Here is a 26,520-nt window from a genome sequence, read left to right as displayed (position 1 = left end):
AGTTTCACATGTGGAAAACCTGCATCCTGTAGTGGCTGGCAGTAGTCCTCAGCCCCTCCTGCTGATGATCTCTCTGGGAAGAAACTTTGAACTATTGTCTGTGTTGTATTAGTGTGGGACTGTTTCCATATGAGTGGCCAAAAGTGGTACGGAAAAAGGAGCAGTTACCAGTTGTCTGTGCTCTGTGTGTGGAAAAGTGGAAAAGATACAGATGAAGTTGGTAAAGAGAGATCTTGGGGCCCAGTCTAGTGACAAGAATGTCAGCCCCTCAGGTCTAAACTTCCTGCTGGAGGTGAGTGGGTTGAAATTTAGAAAATGGGCAGCTTTGGTGTTCATCTTGTAGGACCACCGCATGCAGGTACCTGTCATTGGTCCCTGGTGGCAAAAAAGAAGTGAGCATATGAAGAACGGTTGCAAGGAGGAAATGAGGACACATATGAATGGAACAACATAAAGAGGATGAAAAATGAAATGTAAGGTAAAGAAGGCCAAAGGGAGAGCAAATGTAAGGTGGGGTAGGTGTTACTGAAAATTGTAGAAAAAATGAAAACAGAAACAAATGTAAAGGCATTTAATAGAAGAATAGAAAGTCTCAATAAGATAACTCATGCCCAGTTTGCTGTTATTTAATAAGAAATGCATATATATATATAAACAAATGCTTTTCCACACAGCTCCGTACGTAAGAGGAAGTGGTAGTAGTAACCGTGTAAGCCTGGAAAGTTCCTGCGGGGGGTTCTGGGTAATGCCACCTCCAGAACACAAACCTCATGAATATGGCCGCCCCATGAGTATGACCTACAGCACAGTACAAGACTCCTTCATTCCCAAGGATGCACTCCTTCACATTGTATGTATTTCTCCAATAATTTAGTTTTCATTCTTACCCAGTTTTGTCATGGTTTCTTTGTGCATATAGGAGGTCAGCTCTAGAGGATCTGAGTAAAGATTTTTAGAGTAGATACCCTGGAGGACATTATAATGTTTGTTTAGAGTTAAGATGAAAGGGAAATGGGTGATGGATGGGGATGTGTGGATGCTTTGGATTTATAAGTGGGAAGATGCCATTTGGTATTTACATAAAAATAGTTTGGTGTATTCTGTAGTATTCTATGTATATAAATGCAGAGTTCTCGCAAAATCCATCCATGGGGAGCTAAGATAAGAGGGAAACAAGGCTGGTGGGTGGGAGTTGGTGCAGGTCTTTGATTTGGCTACCTCCTTCATAAGGGGAAGAAGCTCTTAGTATATAGATAGACATTATACATACATATACTTCAGTTGTATTAGGGTGTGCCCAAGTCAAAGTATTCACCCATTTCATACATATATCAAAGGCCCTTTCATTTATATAATGGTGTGCCCAAGTCAAAGTATTCACTCATTTCGTACATATATCAAAGGCCGTTTCCCCCACACATGGAGGTGCTGAAATGAGAGGGGTGTTAAATGGGTTTTAATGTGTATGTAGTGGGTGGGTGTGTTTTGACATGGCCACCCCCTTATAAGGGGGAAAGAGCCTTTATTTCATGAGAATACATCCAATACAGTATTGTAGGAGAATAAAAAATATTTTGTTAGCTGTGCGCTGAAGGTACCGAAAGAAGAACATCTTTCATAGTTTACTCAGTAGAAGCTTTATATATAAATCTTGCCATGTTTTCAGAGAGATACCATTGAATACTATGCAGATGCACCTGATGCTGTTGTATTCACAGATATATTTCATGAAAAATATACCTACTGGGACAAATTAAAGGTACAGTCTGCTCACTTTGTGGATACCTTCATATAAGTAGAGTTTTTGTGTTCATGATTAATATATAAGTAGATAATGATGGGTAGCAATAAGACAGATGCCAAGGAGAGTGATCTCCTCACTAATTGTGTTTAGGCTTTTGAATGAAATTTTCTTTTCTTTGGTGGATGGCTATCTGCACAAGGTAGTCCTACAAGTTATCATAGAGTCATCTCCCTGCTGCCCATCTTCCAACCCTGTCAACTTCCTTCTATTCAGAGGTGCATCCCCAAGGAGGGCCCCAAGATCTTTATTTATTGAAGGCCAAAAGTAATGTTCTTCAACATACATTGAAGAACTTATTTTTCTAGAATTAATATATATCTTCTTCATTTTTCAGATTTCATTGAAAGCAAAAGTTCCTAAAGAACACTTCGAACCTCTAATAGAATACTTGGCTAAACAACTTAAAATCAAGGAACCATATAAAATACCTGAAAGACAAAATTGCAATAAAGCAATTACCATCACTCCAATTACCTCAAAAGACATTAGTACTCCAACTAAGGACCCACAAGAGCATTCTAAACCTCCTTTAGTAGACTTAGAAGAAATTTCTGAAAAAGAAAACAGACAAGAGAAGGAAATCAGGATGCAATCTCCTGATATAGTTTTTGAACCTCTACCAGCCCCGTTGTTGGAAACGCAACAAAATATGCAGATGAAGGAACCGATAATTGGTCTTCAAATGATGAATGATAAGTTACAGGTAACTATTATTTTTGTTTTAATTATAAAGTTGTGTATATATTCTTCTGTCAAATCACTTGATCACAGACTTAATATCAGATAGTTATTTTGGGTATTACTTTTTCCAGCTTGGACTTCTTCAACAGGTATGACACTTTTATTTGATAAATATACAGTCTTGGGTGCTGTTTTGGTATGCGATCTCAAAGTTGTGCTTTTGTTTTGGTATGCGATCTCAAAGTTGTGCTTTTGTTTTGGTATGCGATCTCAAAGTTGTGCTTTTGTTTTGGTATGCGATCTCAAAGTTGTGCTTTTGTTTTGGTATGCGATCTCACCTGATAGTAGCGATCTGTTCATCATATCTTTTTTGCTGTTTTGGTATGCGATCTCATTTATGGCATGACCTCAAAAATTAGGATTTTGCTTTGGTATGCACTCTCAATATTCTTAAAATAGGTAAAAAAATAAAACTAACCTAACCTATACCTAACCAAACTTAACCTAACCTAACCTAACAAATAAGCAAGAAATGCATGTTGTGTTAGGTTAGGTTAGGATCACATACCAAAGCAAAATCCTAATGTTTGAGATCACACCATAAATAAGATTGCTTACTAAAACAGCACCCAGTCTTGTATCTGAAACTACATTTTCTGATCCTCAAAACTATCCAGATATTGAAAGTAAGCAGAATATCAAATATCAAAATATAAAAGAATATCATACATACATATACCAAGGGCTTTCTCCCCCCCTTGCAAGGGAAGTAGCCAAAGTCAAAAGGCATAATTCCACTCCCATCCATTTCATCCTCACCCATTCCATTCCCATCCACCATCCCTTCCCCCCTCCCTCCCATCTTGGCTCCTCCTGGATGATGGGTCATCCCTGCATCTCACCCATTGCCCTGGGTCACAAGCAATGCATCAAGACACAGCACATCCACAACAAGGCTGCTTCATTTAATCAGAGACCCCCCTCTCTGTCCCCTCATCTAGAAACATTGAAGACTGGGAGAAATCCTTCCAGGCTGTCAAAATATCATTCACACATAACCACTCCCTAACCTCCCCCCTATCCCCCATCCACCCCATTCCATGCATCACAGTATCATCCATACACAGCCATTCTCCACTCACCCCAATCTTCTGCCTTCTCCCTTTCTTCCTCAACAGACATCCCCCTCTTTCTCAACACTCCTTTCACCCCATCCATCGATCCATCCATCTTATCCTCAATCAGTCACCCACTCATGTTCATTCCATCCATCAAAGAATATCATACATACATATACCAAGGGCTTTTTCCCCCTTACAAGGGAGGAATAGACATTTGGGAATGGATGCTAAGAGGAGACTATATGAAGGAGTGATTGTGCCAACAGCACTGTATGGGGCAGAAACATGGAACATGAGAGAGGAAGAGAGAAGGAGTTTGAATGTGTTTGAGATGAGGTGTCTGAGAAGTATGATAGGGGTTACTAGGCTGGATAGAGTGAGAAATGAGGAGGTGAGGAGGAGAACAGGGGTGGAAAGGGGGTTGGGAGATAGGGTTAATGAAAGAGTATTAGGATGGTTTGGACACATGGAAAGAATGAGTGAAGAAAGACTAGTAAAAGAGGTATGGAAAGCAGATGTGGAGGGAGTGAACATGAAGGGACGTCCTAGGATGAGGTGGATGGATGGGGTGAAGGGGGCTTTGGGGAAGAGGGGAATGTCTGTTGAGGAAGGAAGGGAGAGGACGGAAGACAGAGGTGAGTGGAGAATGGTTGTATATGGATGATGTTGTGATGCATGATGTGGAATGGGCAGGAGGATGGGGGGTGAGGTAGTATGTGTGAGCAAATTTTGACGCAGCCCGAAGGGATTTCTCCCCGTCTTCTCCTTTATGCATGGGGGGGACGGAGAGGGGGGGTCGCCAATTTAATGAAGCAGCCTTGCTGTGGATGTGCTGTGTCTTACAACACTGCTTCTGACCCAGGGCAGTGGACAAGGTGCAGGGATGACCCGTCATCCAGGAGGTGCTAAGATGAGAGGGAGGGTGGAGGGGTGTGGAGTGTATTCAGGGATGGAATGAGTGGGAATGATTTTATGCCTTTTCCTTTTTGGCTACCTCCCTTGTACAAGGGAGGTAGCCAAAGTCAAAAGGCATAAATTCACTCCCACCCATTTCATCCCCATATACTCCACACCCATTCACCACCCCTCCCTCCTTCTTTTCTTGGCTCCTCCTGGATGATGGGTCATCCCTGCATCTCGCCTACTGCCCCACTGGGTCAGAAGCAATGCAGCAAGACACAGCACATCCACAGCAAGGCTGCTTCAGAGGATATAAAAAAGAATAATAATAAATTAGCCAAGCAAACATGGCAGATATAGGCTAGTATGCAGAGAGGAGGCTTATACATTTGAAAATAAATAGATAAATTCAATAAATCCTCTGCTTCTGTTCTCTTTTGCTGGAGACCTGGGGCACCAGAAAGTGCTACAGCCACCACCTCAGTCCATAAGTCATTCATTAAAAATATTGTGTCACTATCTGTGGAGTTAGTGAGCATTAGATAATGCAGTTTGATGTGCTCTTGTGTCTTTTGTGTCATAGTTGCATTTACATATATATACCAAGGGGCTTTTTTCCCCTTACAATGGAGGTAGCAGGAAAAGGTGGAGTGAAGGTGGAGGTAGAATGTAGATTGAGAGAAGCGAGTAAATGCCTTGGTGGTTTAAAGAGTGTAATGAGAAATAGACATTTGGGAATGGATGCGAAGAGGAGACTGTATGAAGGAGTGATTGTGCCAACAGCACTGTATGGGGCAGAAACGTGGAACATAAGAGAAGAAGAGAGAAGGAGTTTGAATGTGTTTGAGATGAGGTGCCTGAGAAGTATGGTGGGGGTTACTAGGCTAGATAGAGTGAGAAATGAGGAGGTGAGGAGGAGAACAGGGGTGAAAAAGGATTTGGGAGAGAGGGTTGATGAAAGAATATTAGGATGGTTTGGACACATGGAAAGAATGAGTGAAGAAAGACTAGTAAAAGAGGTATGGAAGGCAGATGTGGAGGGAGTGAACATGAGGGGACGTCCTAGGATGAGGTGGATGGATGGGGTGAAGGGGGCTTTGGGGAAGAGGGGAATGTCTGTTGAGGAAGGAAGGGAGAGGACGGAAGACAGAGGTGAGTGGAGAATGGTTGTATATGGATGATGTTGTGACTGCATGAGGAGGAATAGGCAGGGGGGTGGGGGGTGGGGTAGTATGTGTGAGTAAATTTTGACGCAGCCCGAAGGGATTTCTCCCCGTCCTCTCCTTATATGCAAAGGGGGACGGAGAGGGGGGGTCGCCGATTAAATGAAGCGGCCTTGCTGTGGATGTACTGTGTCTTGCGACACTGCTTCTGACCCAGGGCGGTGGGCAGGGTTCAGGGATGACCCGTCATCCAGGAGGTGCTCAGATGAGAGGAAGGGTGGGAGGGGTGTGGAGTGTATTTAGGGATGAAATGGGTGGGAGTGTTTTTATGCCTTTCCTTTTGTGGCTACCTCCCTTGGAAGGGGGAAAAAGCCTTGGTATATGTATGTATGTATGTACAATGGAGGTAGCCAAAGTCAAAAGGCATAAATCCACTTCCACCCATTTCATCCCCCCACGCATTCCACTTCCATTCACCACCCCTCCCTCCCTCTTTTCATGGCTCCTCCTGGATGATGGGTCACTAATACAACACAGACAAATGTCAAACATTTCTTCCTGGAGAGACAAGACAAATCAAAATACCACTGGCATGCCTTGATTCAGGTTACCACCCTACACTTAAATATTTGTGTGAAACATTGTGTCTTGTGTGAGGCATCGTGTCTTGCTGCATTGCCTTAGTGTGTCAGGAGATAGGGATGACACTTTATCTGTGAAGTGCTATGATGAAGGGAGATAAGGCCCTTTGATATGTATGTATGTATGTGGGACTATTTCTGTGTCACTGACTTATGGTAGTACAATAGGTGGAGAGGAGCAGCCACTCATTGTCAGTGCTCCTTATATGGAAAGGTGAAGGCAATAATCAAAGTTGATAAAGAAATCCTGTCCGTAGTCCATGAAACTGTCATCCCTTCAAGGTTGTACCTCCAGATGGAGGGGAGGGTGTTGACAGGTTCTGAAGACAGACAGTGACTGACACAAAACAGTATCATATTGATCTGTAATATCAAGATGTAAATTCTGGGAGTGTTGATGTAGTTGGTAGTATGTAGATGTTAGAGATGTTGGAAGTTGATTTCTTTGTATGTGTTTGTTTGTTTAATAATATTCTGTTGATGTTTACTTCATTTTTTTCTTATTTTGTTAGAGAACTATATTTTCATGCAATAAGACCTTTGTGTCATGTTCCATCTTATCCAATTGTCATGTAGTTTGTAAATGGTGGTAGTATGAGCTGTGCTAAGAATTTTATTTTCAGTATATCCATTCCATTTGTGTAAAAATATTTGCAGTTCTGTAGACTTCTTTTTTGACATTTGTTTCATTCAGGCTGTTGAGTTTATCTTGTATTGGGGGGGGATCATTTGTCGTAAGTCCACATGTGCAATAGATCCAATCTGTAGTGTATTGTGTTGTGTTTATATAGTGCATGTAATGTGGACCTCCATATTGCAACTTATATAATATTTGTATGATTGGTCTGCAGCATGTTACAAATATACCAGAACCTTCCTCTGCCGTCCAAAAACACATCCATACAAAGATATCTACGTACATAGATTACAAAACAAGCACTAAATGAGTGTTTGTGTATGCATGTATGTAGGAAGTCATCTGCATAAGTTAGCCAATGCAGCTTGGCTAGAAACATCTCATAAGACATACAATTTTGGGAGATCTGAAAATGAATGTTTTTTGTTTTTTTCCAGCCCCACAGTGAAACAGGAAGATGCAGTGAGGAGCTGACTGAAAAAGATAAAACAGTGGCAACAAGTCTTCAGGAGCTAAGAGAGCTTGCATCACATGATTCAGTGTATGGTAGCCAAGAAGAATCTCAAGGAAGTGAAGAACCTCCCGCCAAAAAGAGATCTATAGAAATACCCGTAGATACAGAAATGGATACCACAGTTACAGATAGATTAATAGAAGACAAAGAGGAGGTATGTATGATTACTCCTGAGCAACCTATACAGTATCATCTACCAGAGCCTTGGCCACTACCTCCTCCCTACAACCCAGAATACCAGTTAGAACATGATAAGGAGGTGGTGGTCAACTTACAGAGTAATTCCACACATCCTACACAGTAATCCTTCACCTCATCAATCTTTTGTAAGACATTGCTTTGACAAATCTTGTAGACTATTTGGATAATGAAATAAATTTCAAATACATTACATCGAGTATCATTATACCAATATTATGAAAATTAATTTAGTTGAAGGATTTGATGAAGTTGTAAGAGACTTAGTCATGAGTGGTAAAGTTCAGCAACATTGTCATCCTTCTTATTCTTATCACATATATCCCGTCCTATGTCAACCATGCAAAGATTGCACCTCATTTCTTGCCAAACTATACTACCAGTTCTGAAAGTATACATTCATATACCAAAAAGCCCTGTCCCCCTTATAAGGAGCAAACACCTACAATTCACCAATTCCACACATATTATTATCCCTTCTACCTGGGTATTCATAAAGTTATTTGTCAGACTTGCAGATGCAATTTTTATCTGCCATCAGATAACTCTTATCATTCTGACGCCATTTCCTCTAATCTGAGTGCATGTGCACACACATTTTACAATTAGCATACATAAAGAAAAAATGTGCGCACACAAAGTTATCAAATGATATTGAAATCCATCCAATAAAGAAGTTCCACCCAAACATCAGCTTATAAACTCTCTAAAAATATGGTAACTTACCAACCGTCAAATCAGTAATTCTTTTGGTGGAGGTTACATGGAAGAGAAGCTTACAAATTGTGCGTATTTGCTTAAATGGTGACTGCCATGGATGTGTACCTACTTTTCATAGAAGGCAAAGTTTGTACGTAAGCAAATTTCTGCACTGGCAGACAAAATACATAGCATAATAAACAGTTCCTTGAAAGAAGGAAAAGTCCCAGAAGATTGGAAAAGAGCAAATATAGTACCTATATATAAAGGGGGAAATATGGAAGACCCTACCAACTATAGACCAGTCTCTCTAACAAGTACAATAGCAAAAATTTGTGAAAGAATTGTCAAAAGTAGATGGGTAAAATATTTAGAAAAAAACAACGTGCTAAATACAAGGCAATTTGGATTCAGACAAGGACGATCATGCGTCACCAATTTAATATGTTTCTATTCAAGGCTATTAGATATAATACAAGAAAGATGGATGGGCTGATTGTGCATTTCTAGACTTAAAAAAAGCATTGACAAAGTACCACACAAAAAGTTGCTTAAGAAATTAGAAACTGAAGGAGGAATACAGGGCAAACTGCTTAAATGGATGGAAAACTTTTTGCAAGAAAGAAAAATGAGAGTAGTGATAAGAGATAAACACTCAGAATGGGATGAAGTAATAAGCGGTGTCCCACAAGGAACAGTTCTGGCCCCAATAATGTTTGCTATATATATTAATGATATGGATGAAGGAATTAAAAGTTATATGAGCTTCTTTGCAGATGATGCAAAATTGTTGAAAAAAGTGAAAAGGATGAAGATTGTGAGTCACTACAGAATGATCTGAACAAAGTACAGGAATGGAGTAGGAAGTGGGAGATGGAGTTCAACACTAAAGAGTGTAGGATAATGGAATTTGGAAAAAGCAAAAACAGAATAATAGGATCATATAAATTGGGAGAAGAAGGAATAAAAAAAGTAGAGAATGAGAAGGACCTGGGAGTCATTGTTATGAATAATATGTCACCTGAGAAACATATAAATAAGATTTTTGGAGAAACTTATAATTTAATAAGAACAATCAAAGTGGCATTTGCATACCTGGATGAAGAAATGGTGAAGAAAATTCTAACCACTCTGATAAGACCAAAATTGGAATATGCAGCAACAGTACGGTCACCAAGTACAAAAAAAATGTATAAAAAAACTTGAAAGAATACAAAGAGCAATTACAAAATTGGCACCAAAACTCTCAAAACTATCATATGAAGAGAGACTAGCAAAACTTGAACTACAGACATTAGAGCAAAGAAGAGAGAGAGGAGATTTGATAGCTATTTACAGAATCATGAAAGGCATAGAAGTTATTGATAGAGAGAATCTGATAAAATGGGATGATAGAAATACAAGAGGACACGGAAAGAAAATCAAGCACAGCTAAAGAAGAGATCTGAAAAAGAACAGCTTTCCTCACAGAGTAATAGACAGTTGGAACAAGTTGGATGAAAAAGTAGTGTGTGCAAGAACAATACATGAATTTAAAAATAGTTGAGATATGGAGACGGGACACCACGAGCGTAGCTCTCCTTCCCGTGAAATACTAGGTAAATATACACTTGCAGCAGAAAATTAGAGGGGACATTGCATTCTGAGTTTTTTGATGAGGCGAATTCCTTTCATGGTGTGCCTACGCATTTTTCGCCCAGGCGGCACGGCCCAATCCCTCACTTGACCAGCGTCGTCAGCCACCTGCAGTACCTCCACTCGACGCTTCGAACGACGAAATTGGCGACGAAAATAAAGCGATATGAGAGGTTTTATGTGTTTATTGTTTTATTTACCTGGGAAACATTTTTATAATTACCAGTTTGTATTAGATGAGGTGCGGTTGTGATATTCTCCACTGCAGCCACCATCCCCCCTCCCGAAAAAATCTTTATTGACGTTATCAAATTGCGGTACTCGTAAATGTGGTCGGGTCCAATATACTCAGAATGATAAAACGTTATCCAGAGATATAGATAAGAATTGCATCTGTGAGACTGGCAAAAATACATTATCTCTATCTAGAAACAAAATTATTAAAAGGGACATTAATGATTCTATGAAACTTGGGTAGGATAAATTTATTGAATCTGAGTATATATATATTTTTTTTCTAAGAAAAAATGAGGCAGATATTACCAATGCATTTACTTCCTGTGATCAATCGAGTATCTCCATGCATAAGATTTCGGATCCACTGATTACTGAACAAGATTTGTTTAGTGTTGACGTTGCCAGTAAGTCAAGGAAATTTAATACGTTACATTAAGAGAACTAAAAAAAAAAAAATGCAAAATTTAGTAGCACAATGGTTTACTATGTTTTATAAAAACTATTAGGTTGAAATAATAAATTGCTCTGCATGGTTTTATATATTTGCTTCAGTGGTCTTTGTAAATTGCTGTTTTGGCTCATCAGGATTAAAATAGCAGTTACAGGTTTCATGGGTTTGACGTCGATTAGTTATTCTTGACCAAACGATTCCTTATAATTACCCTGCATTAATAGCGGATGTTGGAGACAAGATGAAATTAATCATATAAATAAAATAATGTAGTAATAATAAAAACAACAAAAATAAATCATATAAATAGAATGGCCAACGTTAGGGCCTCAGCACATTGACGTTATGTGATCCGATGGAGTTTACAAAGTTCCACATGTTATGATCGTCTTAGTGTGTCAGTAGAATCGGTTTGGTTGATGGAATGGTTTCGAATTTTAGAAAGCCTCTGGGGAGAACATTATGTCGACAAACTCAGGACAATTTGAATTATACAGAGAAAGTGGACGAAGAAGGTACCATACTGCCCGAAGATGTGGTGAATTCTAAGTCTGGTGAATTTTGAGAGGAAGTTTGATCGAGTGTGGAAGAACCAGGAGCAGAAATATGATTTTGAAGCGCTAATTGTATCCGCCTCGAACACAGTGACCACTAGACTATGATATAAGAGGATAGTTACAGAGCTGGAGCCACAGGCGCATTAGCCTCTTCCAGAAGCCTTCTGTAAGTATCTGTAAGTCTGATCTAAACAAACAACCCTGTAAATTTAGAACCTCTACTCTGTGCGATTTCATTTACATTTACGGAATATTCCACAACATCATTCCCATCATCCCCATTAATGGATCCAGTATCGGGTACTTGAGTTGTTTTTTTCTCGATAAAATGAAAATAATCCAGGCACAACACAACCTTGACATTTCACAGTTATTGACATCGTCGTTGTTATCATAATTGTGTTTGTGGAATCACCCTCGGAGGACTTGCACCCTCGGAGAACTTGCACCCTGGGAGGACTTGCACCCTGAGAGGGCTTGCACCCTCGGAGAACTTGTACCCTCGGAGAATTTACAGCCTCGAAAGGCTTACTGCCTCGGAGAACTTACGACCTCGGAGGACTTACAGACCTTCCTCTCCAAGACATGTAACATTTTTAAAATGTGTCACCTTTGAAATGGTTTAATCTAATTTATTATTGGTAACGATGATCGTCCATGGCTCAACGATGATCGTCCACGGCTCAACGATGATCGTTCTTGACTCAACAATGTTCGTTCTTGACTCAACGATGATCGTCCATTGCTCAACGATGATCGTTCACGGCTCAACGATCATCATCCACGGCTCAACGATGAACGTCCACCGCTCAACGATGATCGTCCACGGCTCAACGATGATCATTCTTGACTCAACGATGATCGTCCATGGCTCAACTCAACGATGATCGTCCATGGCTTACTGGCTCTGGCTTGAGAAGCGTTACAAAATCACCACGTCAACACAGGGGCGCGAGGCGTTTTGCAAAACCACCCAAAAGTCAGAGAACCCATCCAATTAATTTTTTAGTAGTACTAAGATATTGTATTTAGTAATTTTGCCATGCTTATAATGTTACCTGAAATAATGTAGGGGAGCAATCACCACATACCTCCACTCAGCAACCACCAACGCAATAGTAAACTCGTGTACGGGAAACAGGGACATCACATCAGAAATCTTACGAGTTACGACACGTTCAAACATGAGCTATGTAACCCGGCGCTCCCGAAACACGAGTCATTCTTTTACTTCTGCTTGGAGGATATCCTCCCTAGTATAAGGTAATCATTATGAATATGGAAAGAAGGATATGCTTATACTTGTACCTTTTGCTTGAGAGCATTACCTTATACTTCTACCTTATGCTTGCAAGGATATCCTTCAGTTTTATTAATACGGCTCATTGTTACTACATTTCTCACCAGTGATATATATATATATATATATATATATATATATATATACATATATATATATATATATATATATATATATATATATATATATATATATATATTTCTAGGATGTCTGTTTTGGCAAAACACGTTTCATCAGAGTGATCGGTAAATTAAATGGAATAGTCTTCCCAGTAACAATGTCAATATTATAATATAAGCCATATGGAATGACACACAGTAAGTTATGGGCACATCTGAGGGTTGAAAATAACTTCAAAGAATCTAGCAACAACGGTCACACCAGGCTAAGAGTATGACATAAGGCAATACAGCTTTAACTAATCCACGTATGAAATTACTTGCACACAAATGACACGCCGAGCTACATCTGGTATGTACGTCACGCAACGAGACAAGAGGCCAAAGAGCAACGTCATATATGGCATTACGTCCCTGCAGATTAACCCTGAAAATAATGAAAATAAAACAGTGTTATCAAGATTATTACTTCGGTGAACGTTCTGGTTGCCAGGTTAGAATTATTTTGCAAGCCTGGATGACGTAGCCGTTATCTTTGGGAAAAAAAGTCTTGACAGTTACTACCTCACCTTATTCTTGAAATGTGAATATATTCTAGTGCATCTCAACAACTGAGCACATAATCTATTACAGCCCGGGTGCAGTAGCTGGTACCTCTCACTCGCTCTTGCTGAGATCTTTGAGCATCTATGGCCCCTAGAATTTGTGTGGTAAGATTAAAGTGTTTTATTCAACGTTGCGTTTGTATATATATATATACATACATATATACATATATATATATATATATATATATATATATATATATATCACTTTGACAAAATGTTATAGCACATTTGTAAATGATAATCACGAAGAACCCACAGTCGGAATAAAAGGAAACGTTAGAAGAAAGTGTAACTTCTATATTTCAGCTAATAGCAATAGCCCTCTTCAGGAAAGTACAGATTACAAGAATTTGCAGACAGAAGTACAATCTCAATTGTACTTATGTCTCTGCAAATCTTATCTGTACTTTCCTGAAGAGGGCTATAGCTATTAGCCGAAATATTGAAGTTACACTTTCTTCTTAAGTTTCCTTTTAATCCGAGTGTGGGTTCTTCGTGAGATATATATATATATATATATATATATATATATATATATATATATATATATATATATATATATATATATATATATATATATATATATACATGTGTATTTACCAAGTTGCATTTTACGGGAAGGTGAGCTATGCTCGTGTGTCCCCCGTCTCCGGATTTCGTTTTATCAAGACTGTTTTTAAATTCGTGTATCGTTTTTGCACACACCACATTCCCATCTAGCCTGTTCCAAACGTCTATTATCATGTGGGGAAAGCTGTTCTTTTTCAGGTCTCTTCTATAGCCTAATTGTCTTTTTTCTTTTCTTTCCATGTCCTCTTGTATCTCTACTCTCCCATTATATTAGATCCTCTCTATCGATAATTTCCATACCTTTCATGATTCTATAAATAGTTATCAAGTCTCCTCTCTCTCTTCTTTGCTCCAGTGTCTGTAGCTCAAGTTTTGCCAGCCTCTTCTCATATGATAGTTCTGAGAGCGTTGGTGTCAATTTCGTAATTGCTCTTTGTATTCTTTCAAGTTTTGTTATACATTTTTTTGTACTTGGTGACCACGTCGTCGCTGCATACTCCAATCTTGGTCTTTATCAAAGTGACTAGTGTTTTCTTCACCATTTCTTCATCCAGGTATGTAAATGCCACTTTGATTGATCTTATTAATCTATAAGTTTCTAAAAAAAAAATATATATATTTAGGTCCTTCTCATTCTCTACTTTTTTAATTTCTTCCCCTCCCGATGTATATGATCCCACTATTCTTTTTTTGTTTCTTCCAAATTCCATTATACTACACTTCTTAATGTTGAATTCCATCTCCCACTTCCTACTCCATTCCCATACTTTATTGAGATTACTCTGCAGCGATTCACAATCTTCTTCGGTGTTCACTTTTTCAACATTTTTGCATCGTCCGCAAAGAAGCTCATATAACTTTCAATTCCTTCATCCATATCATTAATATATATATATATATATATATATATATATATATATATATATATATATATATATATATATATATATATATATATCAAACATACTCACGTGCATGCTGGACGTAAGAGAAAACTTTATGAGCGTATCAAACGCAAAAAAATAGGGTAAAATATGGTCAAAACGTATGTAAACAATGGTCGTGCGCAGCATGTGGCTGCCGGGGGAGGGAGGGTAGGCCCTTTAAACCCTTTAAAAATGGCGGTACGATAAAAACACTTTATCAGCATCTAGAGCAAGATCCCTACTATGTATTTATGCAATAAAAAAAATCTATTTTTTTTTTTAATCTGGGGGCGGGGGGTCCCCTTAAGGGTGTTGAAGATGCTCAGCGCCTTACTTTGAATCAAACCAAGACTCACAGAGATATTTTTCTTGATATTGTCATCAATTAACACCGAAAGCATTTTCTCCATCTCATGCACCAATCCTTTTCGCTGCCTAGTTAACAATGCGCTGTATCCTGTCGATAATTTTCCCATTTCTTTGATACTACTTTTTTTCTTGAGAATTGTAGAGATAGTTGAATGTGATAAGCCATGGCTGTCAGCAATAGCTTGGACTTTCTTACCCCCCTCGTGCTCTTTAATGACTTTCATTTTCATATCTAAGTCGATGGCTTTCCTCTACTTCTTAGGGCCGGATCCAGTAGGAGAATTTGTATTCTCTCGTTTTCCAGTCATCATAAAGGGATAAAGTTGTATACTGTTAACTAGAAATCACTAAAAACTTGAGGAGCAAATTTAAGTATAGACACGCTAGCACCGTGTTACGGTTACAACTGACGAGTAGCGATCGCATGTGTTTCGGTAGGCGCGAAGATTCGAATGCAGTAAAAGAATATTTTTGACAATTTTTTTTTTCTTTTTTAAGAAGCCGTCGTAACTCCGAGTCGTCGCTAAACGAGATCGTTGTTAAGCGAGGACTAGCTGTATTCTCCTTCTCTCATAACTTCAATAAATGTGTCCTTAATATGTTCTTTCATCTGTTGTTTCACTATATCTGTAAATTCAATTTTGCTGAACCTTTTCCCAACCACTTACCTCTTTTGCTATGGACTCTTTATTCTCTTTAATATTCCTCTTTAATTCCTCATTCTCATCCTTTACTTCTTTTAACTGTCTTTTTAATTCTTCTATTTCTTTATGTTTTGGTTCTCCTTTAGTTCTTCTAATTGATCAAGTCTTTGTGTAATCAATGCAAGTTGACTAAACCTAACCTCCCATGATTTGTTAATTTTTGTTAGTTTTTTCCTCTAGACTTGCTAATCGGGGGAGCTTGTCATCTCCTCCCCCATTAAATCCATAGAAATAATTATCTCCACTTTCTATTGCGCTGCTCTTATCTATATTTCTATTTTTTATTACCTTACTGATTTGTTTGACTTCACCTGTGACGTCTGCACATCTCTTGTTTACATTCCTTCTGACGTCCGGGGCCTGTTCATCCCCTTCCTCATTTCCTTCCATTTTCCTTGGTAATCCCTCCCCTTCTCCCTTTTCTTCACTTTCCCATTACACCACGAGCTTTCCCCTTCCCTACTAAAACAACACTGGCACTCCCTTGTCGTTGAAGTCCATGAAGGATTTGGCCATTTAGTTTTACTGTAGGATATATTCTTGTTTAATGGTTATCTGGTGTGAGTAAAGTCACTTTCTCTGAGGAGAGCATACCATTCTGTTATTTTTTAAACTCATTTTAATTTATTCAAAACAATACACAGAATCTAATGCCAAGATGCATGGAAACCATCTCAGTAGAACATTAGCATACAGAAACCAAAATCCTCTCCATAGAACATCACATAAAAGTTATATGTACTCATTTCTATGTATAAGCCCTCAACCCTACTTACCCATACCATTGCATCATGCATGCACAATCAATTGAATGAAAAAGCAGCATACTACTCAAACTTCCACAACAACCTTCCACCTGCACCACATAGTACATCCAAACTAAACTGCATTAACCTCACACAGGTCACAAAACAAACACTTCAAGACAGACCAGCAAACTGGTTGTTCTATCTGAGCTTTCCATGTATTAGTCACACAGGAAAATCCATATTAAGAGAAGCAAGAACCACTCTTGCATGACTACAATAAGATCACCATCCAGCACTAAAACAGTACCAACACAGAACAGGCTTGTCTGTCTATATCAAGGGCTTCTTCCCCCTTATAAGGGAGGTAGCCAGCCAAGGAAAAGAAGAATAAGACTGGCCACAAATAAAGATGCCCTACATTTAACCATCACACAGAATACACAGAACACCCCATCTTACACAGCCTCACCCAACCATACCTAGACAGCAACACAGTATTTCTTCTCTGAGTGAATTATGGTCCAATCAAGTAGTTGTTGCTAATTATCTGGTGACCATGGGCCCTCTGCAAGAGATCTGGAGCAACTGATTGATTCATTGTAGGGTGTCTATGATTTTCTTATTTTTAGAAACCATGCTGTAGAAGCATAGTTAAGTGCAATTCTCAAGAACAGTTTGTAGACTAAGATTACAGTGTAGTGTCATTCTGGTGACCAAAGACCCTTTTTTTTCACTGTTAGGTCCTTGATGTTAGGGCAGAAGAACTTGTGACTAAAAAACTGAGGCTTAGGATTGTAGGGTTCTTTTCCAGGGGAAAGGTTTGGCCATTCAATTTATTGGATGTTTATTTGATTTATGGTTGTCTGTGGTGAGCATTGTTTATAATAATAGCTGTGATGAGGCCTCTATTCTATTTGTAAGCCAAATGGTCCTCCAAGAGACATAGAATTATCTGCCATTAATTATGATAACATTTTTAGAAATGCTAATTCATCATGATGAACAGTGAGGATATGACTGGGTTTTGCAGGTAACAGGAGCCAACAAGGGTATAGGCTATGGCATAATGAAAGAATTGTGCCAGAAATTTGATGGCCTAGTGTACCTGACGGCACGTAATGAAGAAAGGGGAAAGGCAGCAGTTGCTGAGCTCAACAAGGTTAGTTTTGTTTGGCAAGTGCTATGTATTGTGTACCATGTATTTACTTAACTGTAGTATACAGGAGAGAAGCAACACTTGTGGTGTGAGATGTATGTAAAGATGTAAGATACTGGTCACCATGATTGGGTAATCTATGGATAATGTTTGTATAAGGCTGGTGATTGTTTGTAGTCGTATGTTTTGTAGGGTTTGTAGTTTGTGATGTGTTATAAATTGAATGTATATTGTATGTATATTAGCAAGTTGGTTTCATTGTCTCATCCAGAATTTTTGCCAAAGATTGCTCCAAATGCTTTCAGAATAAGATTTATAATGTTTAAGGGTTGAGTTGTGGAGTGCATCTTTCAGGTGTTGATGTTACCACTGGTGATGTTTTGTCATTTGGTGTTTGGTTTATATTATATATTAAACTGAAGAAAACTAGTAGCAAAATTTTTTGTAATTTGTAAATATATACAACCACAGATTTATTTATTTTGGATTTTTTTCCTTCAGTTAGGGTACTTTCCAAGATTCCATCTACTTGATATTGACAGTGAAGATAGTATAAACACATTTGCTGAATATCTGAAGAAGACATACAATGGCCTTGATGTTCTTGTCAACAATGCTGCAATTTCAGACCAGGTATATTATCATCTTCTCACCCAAACAGAGGTTGCCAGCCCATCTTCACAGAGGACTGGTTCTTCAGTACAATACATGGTACATACATACATACATATACATATACCAATGGCTTTTTCCCTCTTACACAGGGGGTAGCCAAAATGAAACAGGCATAGAAACCACTCCCACCCATTCCATTTCCTACATATTCCACTCCCCTCCACCCTCCTCCCTCCCTCTTATCTTGGCACCTCCTGGATGACAGGTCATCCCTGCATCCTGTCCACTGCCCTGGGTTAGAAGCAGTGTCTCAAGACACAGCACATCCACAGCAAGGCCACTTCATAAATTCGGCAAAACCACCCCTCTCTGTCCCCTTGTGCAGAGAAGGAGAAGATAGGGAGAAATCCCTTCCGGCTGCATCAAATTTTTTCACATACATACTTCCTCACCCCCATTCCCCACCCACTCCCCTTATGCATCACGACATCATCCATACACAACCCTTCTCCATTCACCCCTTTATTCTGTCCTCTCCCGTCCTTCCTCAACAGACATTCCTCTCTTTTGTAATGCCCCTTTCACCACATCCATCCATCTCATCCTAGGACACCCCCTCATATTCACTCCTTCCACCTCTGCCCTCCAAACCTCTTTTACTAATCTTTCTTCACTCATTCTTTCCATGTGTCCAAACCATCCTAATACTCTTTCATCAACCCTATCTCCCAGCTTCCTTTCCACCCTTGTTCTCCTCCTCACCTCTTCATTTCTCACTCTATCTAGCCTAGTAACCACCTATCATACTTTTCAGACATTTCATCTCAAACACATTCAAACTCCTTCTCTCTTCTTCTCTTATGTTCCATGTTTCTGTCCCATACAGTGCTGTTGGCACAATCACTCCTTCATATGACCTCCTCTTAGCATCCATTTCCAGGTGTCTATTTCTCATTACACTTTTTAATCCACCAAGGCATTTACTCCCTTCTCTCAATCTACATTCTACCTCCACCCCCACTCCCTTTCCTGCCACATTTGCACCCAAGTATCTAAAACCATCCACTTCGTCCAGTCTCTCTCCCTTAATGCTCACTTCCAGCCTGCTGTCACTCTCTCCCCTTGTACATCTCATCACCTTACTTTTGCCCATATTTATCTTCAGCTTCCATCTTTCACACACCTTCTCAAACTCTGTTACTAACTTTCTCAATCCCTCCTCTGATCCTGCTACAAGCGCAGTGTCGTCAGCAAACAACAACTGGCTTATTTCCCACTTTTCTCCATTTTCTTTAACTATCTCCAACCCCTGACCCACTACCCTTGCATTTACCTCTCACACTACCCCATCCATGTATAGATTGAACAACCAGGGCGACATAACACATCCCTGACAAAGTCCCACCTTTACATCAAACCATTCACTCTCTCCATTTCTAATCCTAACACAAGCTCTACTACTCTTGTAAAAACTCTTGACTGCTCTTAACAGCTTTCCTCTTATCCCATATATCTGCAGTACCTCCCACAATGCCTTCTTGTCTACTCTGTTCTAAGCCTTTTCCAGATTCGTAAAAGCCCAAAAAACATCCTTACCTTTTCCTATAGCTTTCTCACATATCTGTCTTACCACAAAAATCTGATCTACACAACCCCTACCTGTCCTAAACCCACACTGTTCCTCACCAATTACTCCCTCTGTTCCTCTCCTAATCCTCTCCATCAAGACCCTCCCATAAGCCTTCCCAACTACACTCAACAAGCTGATCCCTTTGAAACTACTACACTCACACTTGTCACCATTTCCCTTGTAAAGTGGGACTATAGAGGCACTCCTCCAGTCCTCTGACACTCTACCCTCTCTTAAATAAACATTAAATAACCTCACCAGCCAGTCCACCATAACTGTACCTGCTTTCTTCAGTCATTCTGCATGGCATCCATCCAACCCAGGTGCTTTACCTGCTCTCATCATCTTAACAGCTGCTTTCACTTCATCCATCCCTATTTCTCCTCCGTTTTCCTCACTCACCACTCTCATTTTCTTAGCACTTCCCACTGCAACTACCTTCCCCTCCTTCACATCTAGCAACTCCCTAAAATACTCTGCCCACCTTCCTCTTACTGCTTTCTCTTCCATTATCATCTCTCCATCTGCACCTTTTACCTTTTCTTCTCTACTTGATTTGCCACCTCTTCCTCTTTTAATTTCTTTCCAAAACATCTTTTTATTACTTTCAAAATTTTCTGTCATACTCTTACCCCATTTCACATCTACTCTCCTCTTTGCTTCCTTTATCTTATGCTTAACTTCCCTTCTCTTTATTTTGTACCTCTCATACAATTCCCTCGTCCTCATTTCTTTGCTTCCTCATCCCACCACTCACTACCCTTCCTTCTATTTCCTCCTGCCCTCCTTGTTCCACACACCATCTTTGCACACCTTATGACTCCCTCCTTGAACCATCCCCATTCCTCCTCCACTCCTAGTTCTACTCTATCCTTCACTCCCTCCCACTTCTCTCTCAGCTTCTTATACTCATTTTCCTTTTCTTTCTTATTTAAGCAGTTCCCTCTAAGTACCTCCCTACCTTCTGCCCTTTTCCTCTTTTTCCACCTGTTCTCCACTCTCAATTTACCTTCCACCAGAAATTACATGGTAAAATGAAAAGTTATGATGATGTCATTGTTCATACTACCTAAAAGAACATTCTTGTCTTGTTTGCTTGTGCATTGTTCTCTATGAGAACCTAAGGGGTACCTAAAATACCTGTTGATACCTAAAACCATTAACACCAAATTTCATCTTGTGAAATACCCTCTTGTATTAATTTTTTCTCCCTTCAACCACTCATATGTCCAATTTATATGAAGTATTTCAGAAATAAATTAGTTTGATTCATGAAAAATAAGTACTGAAATAGAAATGGTAAAAAAAAAGATGAAATTATCACTTTTCAAAATGTCTTCAATCAGAATTGCAATCAGTATTGTGTTCATCTTCCTTTTAAGTTCCCTTTATTCAAATTCTATTTCAGTTTCCCGCACAATATGTAGATTTTTCAGACAGTTCATCAATGCTGTGCTTGCTTCATTCCCATTTACCTGTAATATATCCCATGGATGCATTTCTCTCCATCTTCCACAATATACTCTCCTCTTTAATTTCCTTTCTTCTTCTTTTTCTACATGCCTTTACCATTTCTCTCACCATTTTCATTCAGAAGTCTTCCAATTCTTTCCTCACTTCCTCTCACATTTTTTTTAACCTAAGTATATGTCAAAGTATGAATTAATGATTATTGCTCTTTTTTCTAATCATTATGATATAGTTTGCACAATTTTCTCTTGAGGGACTCTATTATTGTTTTTCTTTACTATGACCACCTCATATAGTACTTGCTGTGATGGAGTTTCTTATCGGTACCAAATGATTAAATACAGAGAACTGCAGCAGAACCATTTGGAGAACAGGCTGAAAACACCATACGAGTAAATTACTTTGGAACATTGAATGTGTGTCGTGCCCTGTTTCCATTGCTGCGACCCCATGCTCGGGTGGTTCATGTGTCTAGCAGTTTTGGACACCTGTCCTATATTAACGGTGATGAACCCCAAGCCAGTTCACTACGCTCAAAACTGGGCTCACCTACACTCACTGAAGAAGAGTTAAATGCAATAATAAATGACTTTGTAAGGTTAGTATTTATGTCAAATAAAAATGTTCTTGATGAGCAATAAATTTGTGATATACAGTACTCGTTTGTTACATAGTGAGTGGTAAATATTTTTAAAGAGCTTGGAGTTCATTTCTCAGATGTTGAAGTAAGAAATATTCATGGACATAGATGTTTCAATTAGGAAAAATACAGATGAGAGCTAGGACTTTAATCCTTAGCACAGGCTTACACTAATACATTATACAACATAGGCATTAATCCAACATTTCCCCTAGAGATGTATGAGAGGGTTTAAGGATCATTGCTAGCTATTTTGGGGCTGCAGGTTTCCAATCAGTAAAACGTTAAGCAATAGTTATTATTGTTATAGTAAATGGATACAAATTCATGTATGGCGGATCTCTTGTATAGTAGTTCCACAATATTTTGCTTTGTAGCAAGAAAATTAGGTAAATGATTCTCAACTCTCCCTAGTGTTTCTTTGCAAAATGTGGAATATCAACTTTTTCATCATCATCATCATTACAGAGCAGCCAAAGCAGGAACATGGAAAGAAGAGGGGTGGCCAGAGAGGTCCTACTTTGTGAGCAAAGTTGGAATGTGCGCCCTGGCTCGTATCCAGCAAAGGGCTTTTGATCAAGATCCTCGGCCTGACCTTGTTGTGAATAGCTGCCACCCAGGTTATGTTGACACTGATATGTCACTACATTTGGTAGGTCATAAGTATATTTCCCAGCACTGCATTTTGATTCTCCTTAGGGGATTTAGGACCAAAGACAAGTACCTGCAAGTGGTGGTTCTGTGATATTGATGTCACAGAAACTAGTCTCCCTGCTACCCATCTTCAAAATTTCTCAATGGCCTCATCTTTATATTGAAGTGCAGCCCTGAGGAACTGATACGTAGTCTCTGGATTGGGCCTAGGATATATCCTCTCTTTCTCTCTCTCAACTGACTGTATTTCCTCCACCTCCTAATGCAACTGACAGCTACTCTCCTCATCAGGACTACTAGGCCAGACACTCCAGGGATTGACAACAACAACACTTCTCCTAGTTTAAGCTCCATAAGAACAGTCTTGTTGTAAGCTATGTTGCAAGGGGAACCGGCGACATTGAAATGCATGTAGGGCAATTTTCACATTTATCAATCAGTGGGTTATGTGTACAGGAGGGTGCATGATGTGTGCAGAAAGGCTAACAGATATTTGTTGGTGTGGACCCTGAAAGGGCACATCCTTTGCTCCACAGGGCGAAGATGCTGCAAACATTTATGGTATGTTCGCAACTCTTCCTAGCAGCTCTGTATTCTGTGTATGGTTACATGCGTGTGACATCGACATGCTTCTGAATGTCTGCACTCCTACCTATGTTCCATCTTATTCTTAATAGGTGCCTGTTTGAGTAGTCATTTGTGTCTATGTGACACCGTGGTCATGCCTGGTATGTGTGGCCCTGCGTGCCTTTCTAGCGTAGCTGGCCGTATGAAAAAGGGCCTTATTAGCCGTATGAAAGAGCCCTTGTGCGCGAAGCGTCACTGCTGGTTAGGGCATCACCGTGTCATGCCACAACACTACTGTACAGTACACCATGCTACAGTACACTATGCCACAAGTCCCACAGCAATACATTTAATAAACCACACAAGTCTTTTTCTTCCAACAGAGATTTATGGGGGAGCCTGAAGAGCATTGCAAGCAATTGTGGGACAGCAAGTATCCAGTCAGTGAAAAAGCAAGGCACAAGTTATTATTTAAGACTATTACAAATCTTATTTTAGCCAAAGTTTTATGTTTTTTTTTATTTTTTTTTATACATGAGTCATGAGAAGAGGTTTAAAAACAATGATCTTACAGTATAAGCATAAATGTTTTGAGTCTGCATTTTTTTATGATTGGAGACTAATCCTCACTCAAAAGAGAATGCTGATACTTTTGTTTTCTACCATACCCATATAGGGTATTGACTATACATTTTATGCAGTCAATATTTGAGGGACTGTAGTAACATCCCTATGGACCAAGTCACTCAGCATTAACTGTACTTAATTAGGAATGGGAAGGTTATAAGTGGTCATGGGAACAATTTGAGAAAAAATTAATGTATTTTCTCTCTTGGCTGCCATATAATAGAATATTTTCTTCTTCAGGGACCAGCCACCATTGAGGAAGGAGCAGTGTCTCCATGTTACTTGGCACTCCTTCCCAACAATATCAAGGACCTACGAGGAGCCTATATATGGTCCAAGAAACAGGTTATTGATTGGGTCCATGGACCCATCCCTGACACACAATAAAAAAAAATTAAATGTGCCCATTTACCAACTGTCTCTGAACAGTAGATACTGAAGAATATTAGTAATACTTGCTGTGCATTTTTTTCCCCTTTTTTGTGAAGTCTCCATGTCTTCTCTTTGTGCGTGATGGGGCAGATGGGGAATCACCAATTAAGTAAAGCGGCCTTCCTGTGTTTGTGTAGTGCCTTGCTACATTGCTTCTGACCCAGGGGGGCAGTGGGTGGGATACAGGAATGATCCGTTATCCATGAGGAGCTAAGATAACAGGAAAGGATGGTGGATGGGAGTAAGTATGTGCATTTGACTTGTATACCTCCTTTATAAGAGAGGGAAAGCTCTTGGTATATGGATAGATTACTATATACCAAGGACTTCCCCCCCCCCCTTACTAATGTAGCCAAGTCAAAAGACACATGCCCACTCCCACCCATACCTCAATCATCTTGGCTCCTCATAGATGAGTGGTCATCCCTGTATCCTGCCCACTGCCCTGAGTTGTAAGCATTGAAACAAAACACAGCACATCCAAAGCAAAATCCCTTGCCTTAATTGGCAATTCCCACCCCCTTATGCAAAAAAAGAAAGACAAGGAAAAACCCCTCATTCATTCCAAGTGTCCAAATCATCCCAATACTCTATCATCAACTCTATCTGCTCTTCATGGATGACAGGCAATGTAGCAGGACACAGCACATCCACAGCAAGTCTGCTTCACTTAATTGGCAACCAGCCTCTTCATCCCCTTATGCATAGAAAGAGAAGACTGGGAGAAACTCCTTTGGGCTACATCAAAATATTCACATTTACCACTCCCTAACCCTCCCTTTCATCACAGTATCATCTATGGCAGAAGGAGGTTGTTCAAGATGTACTACTAGTATTAACTGGCTTTACGAGAACTACGACGGGTGCCCGACTGAGAACTATCAGATGATCTGGAAGACCTTGTGGCTCGTAATTCGGTGACACTTTCTTTATTTAATCTCTTCGATGTCCTTACAGGAGGGGTATCAGTGCTTCCACTTTTGTTTCTCAGCGAGGCATCATTTGATGTCCTCCTCGTTGATCTCCCCACTGGTAACGAATCTTCTGAAGTTGAACTCCTTGTTGATCGCACTGTTGAAGCGTCTTCACTGTCAGACTTCCTTGCTGCTGCAGGTGAATCTTTATTAGCTGATGTTCTGGTTGAATTCTTCCCCTTTGCTGTTGTGGTGGTTCTTGTGTTTAACTTTGTTTCCACAATGGGGGAATTGTTAGTAGAAGAGGTAGAAACGGTTCTCCAAGATCTACCCGATGAGGATAAACTGTCTGGTAATGAGGATGACTGTGACCCTCTCGTAACTCTGGTAAAGCGTAGCTGGGGTTTAACTGGTGAATCTTTACTAGACCTAGATGTCCTTGTTGCACAGATGGACAGACTCAACCTTTCTTTTCTAGGATGGTAGGATTGATTTTTGTTCCACTGCTTATATATACTCTGTGATACACCCCCTTCTTTTCTTAGCTCTGCTCTCATAATTTAGGCCAAAGTTCTTGACATATTTCATCTGTTTGTATTTTTACTTGTTATACAGTCACTCCCTGATTTCTAGGACTAAATTTTATTTGAGGAATTTATATATGTGTGTGTATGTATATGTAGTGAATGAGAGTAGAGTGGATGGTGATGAAATGGGTGGGAGTGGATTTATGCCTTTGACTTTGACTACTTCCCTTGTAAGGGGGAAAAAGCCATTGGTATATGCATATGTATGTAGGTGTGTGTATATATATATATATATTGTGGGTGCTGTGGATGTACTGTGTCTTGCTACATTGCTTCTGACCCAAGGCAGTGAGCGAGATGCAGGGATGACCCATCATCCTGGAGGAGAGAATATAAGAGGGAAGTAGGGAGTGAATGGGAGTGGAGTTTTTGGGGATGGAATGGGTGGGAGTGGATTTTATGCCTTTGTTTATGGCTACCTCCCATGTAAGGGGGAAAAAAAAGCCATCGGTGTATGTATGTGTAAGTGCAGTGGCCTTGCTGTGGATGTGCTGTGTCTTGCTGTATTGCTTCTGACCCAGGCAGTGGGCAGGAGACAAGGATGACCCTTTGTCTGTGGGGAGCAAAGATGTGAGGGAATGGGTTGGGGGAATGGGTGTGCCTTTGACTTCACTACTTCCCTTAAAAAGGAGGAAGAAACCTTTG

General features: G+C 39.6%; 2 protein-coding genes across 10 annotated transcripts in view; both read left to right on the top strand.

Moving 5' to 3' along the window:
• Positions 1 to 7,852, top strand: part of LOC143028181 (MPN domain-containing protein-like) — a 30,522-nt gene extending 22,670 nt beyond the window's left edge. For 6 of the 7 annotated variants that reach the window (XM_076189935.1, XM_076189937.1, XM_076189936.1 and 3 more), the window contains 5 exons: positions 675 to 850; positions 1,667 to 1,759; positions 2,139 to 2,507; positions 2,617 to 2,634; positions 7,385 to 7,852. In XM_076189935.1, coding sequence (XP_076046050.1) covers positions 675 to 850; positions 1,667 to 1,759; positions 2,139 to 2,507; positions 2,617 to 2,634; positions 7,385 to 7,765 — 1,037 coding nt within the window. In that variant the 3' untranslated portion in view covers positions 7,766 to 7,852. The remainder of the gene's footprint in view (positions 1 to 674; positions 851 to 1,666; positions 1,760 to 2,138; positions 2,508 to 2,616; positions 2,635 to 7,384) is intronic. The other variant, XM_076189938.1, reaches the window with a different exon arrangement.
• A 3,240-nt stretch (positions 7,853 to 11,092) lies between these two features.
• On the top strand, positions 11,093 to 24,341 carry LOC143028179 (carbonyl reductase [NADPH] 1-like). 3 transcript variants are annotated; one of them, XM_076189930.1, is made up of 7 exons: positions 11,095 to 11,414; positions 13,291 to 13,367; positions 17,614 to 17,742; positions 18,241 to 18,372; positions 21,799 to 22,052; positions 22,563 to 22,746; positions 23,699 to 24,154. In XM_076189930.1, exons 2-7 carry the CDS (start codon positions 13,347 to 13,349, stop codon positions 23,858 to 23,860), a joined length of 882 nt encoding a protein of 293 aa, XP_076046045.1. In that variant the 5' UTR covers positions 11,095 to 11,414; positions 13,291 to 13,346; the 3' UTR covers positions 23,861 to 24,154. The 3 variants fall into 3 exon arrangements, with proteins under 3 accessions (XP_076046047.1, XP_076046045.1, XP_076046046.1); XM_076189931.1 differs by lacking the exon at positions 23,699 to 24,154 and adding an exon at positions 24,183 to 24,341 and having other exon boundaries at positions 11,107 to 11,414; XM_076189932.1 differs by lacking the exon at positions 13,291 to 13,367 and having other exon boundaries at positions 11,093 to 11,414; positions 23,699 to 24,156.
• Positions 24,342 to 26,520: the final 2,179 nt, after the last annotated feature.

Source organism: Oratosquilla oratoria, chromosome 9 (genome assembly GCF_046742065.1).
Source record: "Oratosquilla oratoria isolate Oo_2021 chromosome 9, ASM4674206v1, whole genome shotgun sequence".
NCBI lineage: Eukaryota > Metazoa > Arthropoda > Malacostraca > Stomatopoda > Squillidae > Oratosquilla > Oratosquilla oratoria.
Note: the sequence above shows the minus strand (reverse complement) of the source record. Positions and strands in the feature narration are given on the sequence as shown.

What these genes read in the sequence shown, in the direction of transcription:
- LOC143028179 (XM_076189930.1), top strand. Translation starts at nt 13,347, where the DNA reads ATGGCCCCTAGAATTTGTGTG. An exon ending in CAGTTGCTGAGCTCAACAAG is followed by an intron (nt 17,743 to 18,240) that starts GTTAGTTTTGTT and finishes TTTTTCCTTCAG; the next exon opens with TTAGGGTACTTTCCAAGATT. An exon ending in CTGATATGTCACTACATTTG is followed by an intron (nt 22,747 to 23,698) that starts GTAGGTCATAAG and finishes TTCTTCCAACAG; the next exon opens with AGATTTATGGGGGAGCCTGA.